The sequence below is a fragment of the Pteropus alecto genome, unplaced genomic scaffold, assembly GCF_000325575.1.
Source record: "Pteropus alecto unplaced genomic scaffold, ASM32557v1 scaffold920, whole genome shotgun sequence".
NCBI classification, from domain to species: Eukaryota; Metazoa; Chordata; class Mammalia; order Chiroptera; family Pteropodidae; genus Pteropus; species Pteropus alecto.
Genome location: NW_006429596.1, coordinates 561,203 through 569,547, shown reverse-complemented (window position 1 = coordinate 569,547; position 8,345 = coordinate 561,203). Strand labels below are relative to the sequence as shown.

At 53.4% G+C, this 8,345-nt stretch overlaps 1 protein-coding gene across 2 annotated transcripts; it reads left to right on the top strand.

Moving 5' to 3' along the window:
• The first annotated feature begins 207 nt into the window (after positions 1-207).
• On the top strand, positions 208-7,779 carry RPS19 (ribosomal protein S19). Of its 2 annotated transcripts, none has more exons than XM_006903875.3 (6): positions 208-337; positions 763-833; positions 1,115-1,215; positions 6,058-6,241; positions 6,764-6,818; positions 7,714-7,779. In XM_006903875.3, the coding sequence occupies exons 2-6, from the start codon at positions 763-765 to the stop codon at positions 7,738-7,740; spliced, it is 438 nt and encodes a 145-aa protein (XP_006903937.1). In that variant the 5' UTR covers positions 208-337; the 3' UTR covers positions 7,741-7,779. The 2 variants fall into 2 exon arrangements, with proteins under 2 accessions (XP_006903937.1, XP_006903938.1); XM_006903876.3 differs by lacking the exon at positions 208-337 and adding an exon at positions 564-678.
• The last annotated feature ends 566 nt before the right edge of the window (positions 7,780-8,345 follow it).

The following is an 8,345-nucleotide window of genomic DNA, read 5'->3' as shown; positions in this document are numbered from 1 at the left end:
CTCCGCTTCTGTTCTAGCTCCAATCAACAAACGAAACCAGATCCCCCCCAGCTCAAGAGAGGAATTCTCTACTCTTTTACGCTACCGGAGGAGGGAGGGCGGGGGAAAAACAGGCCTCCCCGTTAGTGTCCCTAGCTTTTCCCTTTGCCTTCCCGCCCCTTCATCACACACCTCCCATCTCGGCGGAAGCCACATTCGCCCTGAGAGAGGCGGAGCCTCCTGGTCTAACCGTGCTCTCGCGATCGCTCGGAACTCTCGCGAGACCCGACGCCCGATTTGTGCGCCCGGGAAACCCCGTTGCTCCCTTTTCCCTGGCTGGCAGCGCGGAGGCCGCACGGTAAGGTGGTTGGTCCGGTTCAGGCTGGGCGCGGGGCGTCGGTTCCCGATTCCCCATCTCCAAACGCGTGTCTAGGGGCTCCGGGGTGTCTGCGCGGGGCGGCCCCGCCCCCTGCAGCCGCAGCCACGTGCGAGCAGCAGGCCCGGACATGCCGGGGTGGCGCGGTAACCGAGACGGGCTAGTGGGCAACAGGGAGCGCGGGGAGCCCCCAGAATCGGGCTGGGGTCCTACAGTGTCTCCACAAACGTGGGCAGGCTGTGCTTGTGCGGCCCACAGAGACCGTGGGCGTCGGTGAACCCTAGGACCCACAGGCGCCGGGGCCATACGGGCCCGTTGTAGAAGTAGGGCCTTGGGAAGTCAGGGGCGGGCGGCGGGCACTGTCGTCCCCATCAGTTTCGTGTTCACATGCTTGGTCCTCCTTGCAGATGCCTGGAGTTACTGTAAAAGACGTGAATCAACAGGAGTTCGTCAGAGCTCTGGCTGCCTTCCTCAAAAAGTGAGTGGGGACTGGGTTTCAAAGTGGATGGGGGCTGTGGTCTTTGCCTGACCCGTCGGGGTCCGCAGTGCCCTCTTCTGGTGGGGGAGACATTGGAGATCTCAGTGTGTGAAGACTCCCCTTGCTGCCTCCGAGGCCCGGATCACGTTTGTGTTTCTGTGTTTATATTCTGGGACATACTGGTCTCTGTTAACCGATAGTCACGTTGAGGGAAGGGGATTTGGGGGATGAAGGAGTTGTGGAGACTCTGAATTGTGCCTTTCTGACTGTCTTGGTCCCAGGTCCGGGAAGCTGAAAGTCCCTGAATGGGTGGACACGGTCAAGCTGGCCAAGCATAAAGAGCTTGCTCCCTACGATGAGAACTGGTTCTACACACGAGCTGGTAAGAAACTGGGGCCTTTAGCTAGGTAGTAGGAAACTGGGTGACTCCTGGTGCAGACTGCACCTCCTGTCCCCACTGTGAGCTCCTCCTTGCGTCTCCAAGATAGCCAGAGAGGAGAAACCTTTGACTCTGTCATTGCATGCTGCTTGTGACATTCAGTAACTTCACACTTTGAATCTGTTTCTTTTGTAAGAGGTTTGTGTGAGGACCTGTGGCTTCCTCCGAGCCTTGAGGGAAACTCAGGGACACTTGAGTGTTCATATTTTGCTTAGAAGTGGCTTGTTTTAGAGACAGGCATTATCCTTTCTATATCCATGGGGTCTAGACTCCCTGGGTTCAATTCTTTACCACTTAATTGCATGATCTCCATCTGTCTGTGCTTCTTGTTTCCCCATTTCTGAAAGGGGGCTAATGATTGCACCAATGTGGATTACAGTTAAACTGCTTTAAAGTGCCTGCCTGTTGCAGAGTAGCCACTGAGGAAAAGTCGGCTGTTCTATTTATTGTTCAGATCATCGCAGTAGCTCTGTCTCTAGCAAGCTGTTCCTAAGTGGCAGGGGATCTGGCCAGGTCACTCCTTGCTCTAAATCTTGACACGTCCCAAATGATCAGAAGAAAACCTTAAGGTCACACCACTTACCAGCCCCGTCTCTTCTTAATCTTCAGTAATAACAACTTGGGAGGGTTGTTGCAAGTGTAGCCCCTGACTGCACAGTGCTAGTTCTCACTTGTTGACATTTCAAGTTTCTCCAAACTGTCACCTCCATGAAAGCTTAACTTGGGAATGGAGGGGTGATTATGCCTTTCCAGTCTTCAGCTTTCTTCCTGTGCAGTGAGAAGCAGAGTTTGGAAATTGACAGAATTTCATAATGAACTTGAGAAGAGCTGGCTTTGGTACAAGTTGCCCAGCACTTCAGAACACGTACTTTGTGGACTGATAGCACCCTCATGCCTCAATGTCTGTGGAGTCCCCTCTATCAGGCCGTAGACATGACTAGGGTGCCAACATAACTCAACCACAGCCTCTTACCCCTGAGGACAAAAAGGTCAACTCTGAGGCAGAAAGCATGGATGGCACATCTACCCACCCACCACTGTGCATTTAGAAAGGAAATGGGGCTGGCAAAGAGAAGTTGACCTGACTTCCCTGGTTACGCAACAGTGATGAAGTCTGGACGACACGACCACCCCATCACCCATCTTGAGAAGCGAGGCTGCCTGGTTCTGAATTTCTTTGGCAGTGCCCCCAAGAGTCATTCGGTCAGGCCAGCTTTGGGTCTAAGGTTGGGCGAAGAATCTGATAGCTTTTCCCATTTGGTCAAGTGAATATACATATTTTGTTTAATCTGCACCTATCGAAAACCTCTCAAGGCCAGCTTTGGGTCTAAGGTTGGGCGAAGAATCTAATAGCTTTTCCCATTTGGTCAAGTGAATGTACATATTTTGTTTAATCTGCACCTATCAAAAACCTCTCAAACAGGTCTGGTGCTTTTTGTTTTATAGTTGATGTTGGGGAGATTAAGGGACATTTTGGTCTGTCAGCTAGTGGTGCCACAGTCCACCCCATCCTTGTCGTTACTAAGGGCAGGGGGCCTCCATCTCTGACCTCGGCAGCATTTCATAATTTTTTTTTTTTTAGATGGGGAGAGAGTGACAGAAAATGGGGTGCAGTCCCTGGGTCATGTTCATTTGCTGTGGCCTCTTTCTACCCACTATGCCTCCTCCCCAACATCTCACACTGGGGTGTGTCCTCTGCCTGCCCTCCTGCTCTCCCTTGGGGTTTCCAAAGCTCTCTTTTTGACTGCACTTTCCCATCTGCCCTGTTGGCATAGCATGATGGTTCTAGAGCAAGGTCTGCTGTGTACGTTTTTGTTGGGGACACATCCTCAGCAGAGGCAGAGTTGCAGTTGTGACAGACTATGGCTTACAGAGCCTAAGATATTCACTGTCTGGCCCCTTACAGGAAAAGTTTGCCAGTCTAATCAATAGTGCTCCCACTAATTTGGCGGTCAGCTTATAGTCTGGACAAGTTGAGTCATAAGAGACATTCATTGACCAAAGAGGAAACAGGCACAGATAGGTGGAGTGACCCTGGGAGCGTTTGGCAGACTGACTCCCAAAGCAGGGTCTGTGCTGTATTTGCTTTTTCCCTTATCGGGTTATGGGGCTTGGCTTGTTTCGCCCCCTCTGGGAGTTAAAGCCCAGTGCAGTAGTGGTAGCAATCGGTGGGCAGTGGTAAAGTCTGGAGTCATGTAGGAGCCAATGTGGAGTGGACATGGGGGATAAAGAGAGCAGGACCCTCCTAAGAATAGTCGGGAAGAGGGGCAGAGCTGTAGGAGTAAGGAGTCACCAGGCAGTAGTGGAGGGTGACGGATGAAGAAGGGCTAGAAAGGAACCTGCCTTAAGCGGGGGAGTGGTGTCAAGGGAAGACCAGTTGGTGCAGTGTGGCCCTGGACAAGCCTCTCAATCTCTGGATTCTCAAAAGGGCCTGCTTGGGAGGGAGGTGAGAATCTACTGTGTCTTGTTAGGATGCACAGCTGCTGAGTTAAGACACCTGAGTGCATTTTATTATAGGACAGGCTGGTCCTCCCCCTGCACAGAACTGAGCACCCAACTCATCATGCCTTGTCAGTGCAAGGAATGAGGCCTGGGAGGCATTGCAGGAGCTGGTTAGGGAAGTGGTTTTTCCCTTAGAAATTTAGAGAGAAGGGTCAGGGGCAAAATGCATCTGGGAGGCTTCCTTCCCTGATTTAACAAGTCAGTAGGTCAGAATGAGGCCAGAATGAACCTAAAAGCAGCAGTTGAGATGCTGAGCTGTGGAAGTGTTGCTTGGTCTACCTGGCTCTCTATGGCCCTCATAAACAAGCTGGAGGGCTTGGATTTGTGTGCTCACAACTTCACAAGGTGGGACTGGAGCCTGAGCCCCAAAGGCTGAGGAGAGGAGGGTGAAAAAGGGATCAGTGCTTTGTAGAGCTCAGTATTTTGACCATTAAAGCTTCCCCTTCCTCTCCCTCATAATATCTGAGAGCGCACAAGGTCATTTTATACGGCCTTAAAAAAAAATTTAAACCCACCGTACTCCTTTGAAGAAACTAATAGGCTTTACTGGACTTTATTCTCTGCCAGTCACTGCTCAAGATTTAGGTAAGCTGTCCCCTTCAGCACCGTCACCGAACCTCCTGAAAGGTGGGCAGATTGTCACAGTTGATGAGCATCAGTGTTGAAACTCAAACTCTCTACTCGGGGCTTGGCCACCCCTTTCCATATCAAGCCCAGGCTGGGACGTGTCTGAGTGCTGGTCCCAGCACAGCGAGACCAAGTTTGGGTGTCCCATTTCTGGTGTGCAGCCTCTTGCATCTGTGTACTCAGGAGTGTTTGTCTTACGGCCTTCCTTAGGATGCCCTCTCCCCGGCCCTGGGTACGGTCTGAGTAAGAGAGCAGATCTCTACCCAGGGCCAGGGCATGGCCAGGAACGGGCACAGGAGGGGTGGTTGTAGGTGTTGGGTATTTGTGCTGGTCTTAAAAGGGTGAGGGTTTCCAGTAATGTCACTCTCCTGGTAGAAAGATTGGGAGTCTCTTCATCTTGGCAGGGGGTGGGGGCTTAATGCCTGGAAGAGGGATAAAATAGTGGTATATAGTGGGTAGAATGAGGAGGAAGGTTGGGATAAAAAGAACCAAGGAGAGTAGCTTTTAAGTGAGCAGAGGCTGGAGGCAGTGAGACCCTAGAGAGGGTGTGCTGTTGGCCCCTCGCTGTATCTGGAGATGATCAGAGGGCTGCAGCGCCATGGTCATGGTCGTGGCCATGGCCCGGCACCTGGCTCTTACTCCCCATGCTGGTCTCGGGAAGCCCCAGGGAAGCCCAGAGTCTCCCCACCTTTGAGCTGCCAACTAGGCAGGGCCATGTGATGACTGAAGTCTGGGCACCTTGGCCCCAATTCCTTCAAAGCTCAGTGGCCCCATGAGATAGAAAACTAGAGCAGTCTGGAGGAACTGTCCCTCCAGAGCTGTGTGACACAAAGCCAGTGAGTACACTCTGAATCCTGTTTCCTTTTCTGTAAAGGAAACAGCATTTGACACATTCGCATGTGACATGTTCACAATAACCCATGTCTGAGGGATCGTTACTCTTGGTTCTCAGATGAGGGTAAGTGATTTGCCAAGGCCACACCATCAGGCCAGCTCCTAAGGCTGTTTTAATATCTCTGAGGAGAGAATGCAAAAAGCAGGTGGCACAAAGCCTGGCAGGCAAGAACTCCACAGAAACAGAAGTGTGAGCTCTTCCAAGAAGGCTGGCTGGGGTGGACCAGGGACTTGGCCTAAGCCAGTCTAGGGACAAGAAGCCCTGTATCCACAGAGGGGTTGATGCACACTGCAGGTTAGGATGTCGGCTCTGTCCCCCTATTGCTCATGAGCTCCTCGGGGCTCCACTTCCCTGCCCCTTAGATACATGGAGATGGGGGACAGTTGTGGCTTAAACATTTCTAGGCTATACCCACAGACCCCTTGGATCCAGCTTCACAGCACTACAACTAGACCATTAACAGCCAAGAAGGTCTGCCCGGAGGGGGACTCCCCACCCATTTACATGGCCGTGGCCGTCCATCCACTGCCTGGGTGTCCCTGTCTCCTAGGCCGGGCCCAGGGTGCAACGTGGCTTGGCCAGGGAGGGGTGGGGGTCAGCTGCTGGGTATCTGTGTATATGTTCATTTTCCCTGACTATAAAAGAGAGATTAGCTTCCACACACAACTGTATATGTGTGACCTTCAGCGAGGCCCTTCCCTCAGTTGTGGAGGGGAGTCCGCCTGAGAAGGGCCCTCAAGTCTCCCTCACACCCCATCCAGCTTCCACAGCACGGCACCTGTACCTCCGGGGCGGCGCTGGGGTTGGCTCCATGACCAAGATATATGGAGGACGACAGAGAAATGGTGTCATGCCTAGCCACTTCAGCAGAGGCTCCAAGAGTGTGGCCCGCCGGGTCCTCCAAGCCCTCGAGGGGCTGAAAATGGTGGAAAAGGACCAGGACGGGTGAGCAAGGGAGGGGGGAAGCTGGGAAAGGGGGCTGATGGAGGAGCCTTGGGGCCAGACTACCTGTAATGAAGTTGGCGAGGACCATCTTACTCCTCCCATGCAGAGAGGTGCCAGGTCAGTCCCTGCACAGCCCGCACCTGCCCCTCGAGTGAGTAGGGGCTTCTACAGAAAAGCCAACAGCCAAGGGCCTCACCCGGACCTCTGGCTAACTGCCTAGTGAGCTCCAGGAAGGTAATTTAGTGACTGTCCACTTTCATTAGCCTGCTCGTTAACTTTTCCCAATTGATTTTTTGGGGGCTTTTGATCTAATGCTTGCACAAACGACACCCCGTCAGCTCCCAGGGGGGCTCCCATTCCTGCCCCCAGCTTGTTAGAATGCAGCAGTGGGACTCACTGGCAGCATGTGGACCTGTGGCCAGGTGCATTTTTGGGAAGCCTGGCTCACATCCAGGGGGTGCCTAGCAGGGAGGGGTTGAAAGCCTGTACTCACCGAACCTATGTGGCCCTTCTATTCCCCAGGGGCCGCAAACTGACACCTCAGGGACAGAGGGATCTGGACAGAATCGCCGGACAGGTGAGACCCGGCTTCAGGCTGGGACTGGGTCCCTTCGTCACTGTCTGGGTGTTCTCTGAGCCTGGGCTTCATCAGATCAGAAGTTCCTCCCCTGGAAGGTACAGCCCAGGCTGGTGGAGGTGGGAGGACAGGGGAGGGCTTCCTGAGCATCAAGCAGGAGAAAGCATTTGATGTCTTGTTGGAACTGGATGGAAATGAAGGTGCGGAGGTGAAGGGAACCTAGGCCTGGGGTGCCACTGGGCTGCTCCTCATGCAGGGCTTATTCCTGAACATGACTCCCTCTTCTCAGGCCAGCCTTCCACAGATTGTGGCTGCCTGTTTCCTCCTTCATGCTTACTGAGCATAGGATAGAGAAGGCTGGCTGGCTCAAAACTCAGGTCTCCATCCAGATGACTGAGTGGCAGACACTCGGGCAGGGTTGATTCAGCTGGAGCCAGTCTCCCTGTCTAGAGTGATCTACTATTGCCTACCTCAGAGGGTGGTGAGGATCCAGTGAGCTATAGCAGCGAGAACCCCTATTGTTGGGGAGCCTTGGCGTGTTTAGTCACTTTGTCAAGTGTCAGAAAGGAATAGAAGGTTTCAGTCCTCGGTGTCGGAGGTGGCCTGGAAGGAGGAGAGGTGAGCTTTTCCAGAGCAGGGCCTGGCATGGACATCACTCCGGATGACAGGGCAGTGGGCTCTGTTGGAATCCCACTCCTGTGCTCCTCTCCTTGAGTCCCAGTTCAGGCTTCTGTAAAATGGGAGGAACCTGGGACTCAGGGTTAGACAGATGAATAGGTGTGAGAGACGATGCACCAGCATGCCTGGTGTCCCGTGTGCAGGGGGCAGCTATTACAGAGTGCCAGATCGCAGACCTCGTTGCAGATTTTAATTACTCTTCCATCTTTTTCCACAGGTGGCAGCTGCCAACAAGAAGCATTAGAACAAATGATGCCGAGTTAATAAATTGCCTCATTCGTAATCCTGGTCTGGGTCTCTTGATTGGCTGCTCCTTTTCTGTTTGGGGCCACAAGGAAGGATCGCTAGCCTTTCCCATTCACATGGTTTCTGCCCCAACTGGGTGAGATGCCTGGGGTGGGCGGGCCAGGACCCAGGATTCCTCCACACCTCCCTCACATCCTGCCTTTGCAATTCTCAGAAAATGAGAAACTTAAAGTGACTGTTCAAGCAGTGGCCCCAACTGGGGCCTGGGCTGTTCAAGTGGCACTCTGGCCCCTCCTGGGACAAAGCAGGACGGGCCCTGGAGTTCAGATGCTGTTTCCTTGGAAGGAGGTGGGCAAGGATGCACAGCCCTCAAGGTGAGCTGTATGTACCTGGCATGCATCTTTCCCTGACCTGCACAGTTAGGGTGGTCTTGCCAAGCCTTCACTTTGTAAGCTCCGTGGCCTCATGCTGTGCTGTAAAATGGAGCTGCTAGTCGGACCCGCCCTGGAGGAGGAATGGGGTGCTAAAGAGGCGGCATGGGGCAAGCTTGCGCCTGCGCAGAAACGGCCAGGCTCCACGGTCCTGCTCGGGGATTGGCTCTCA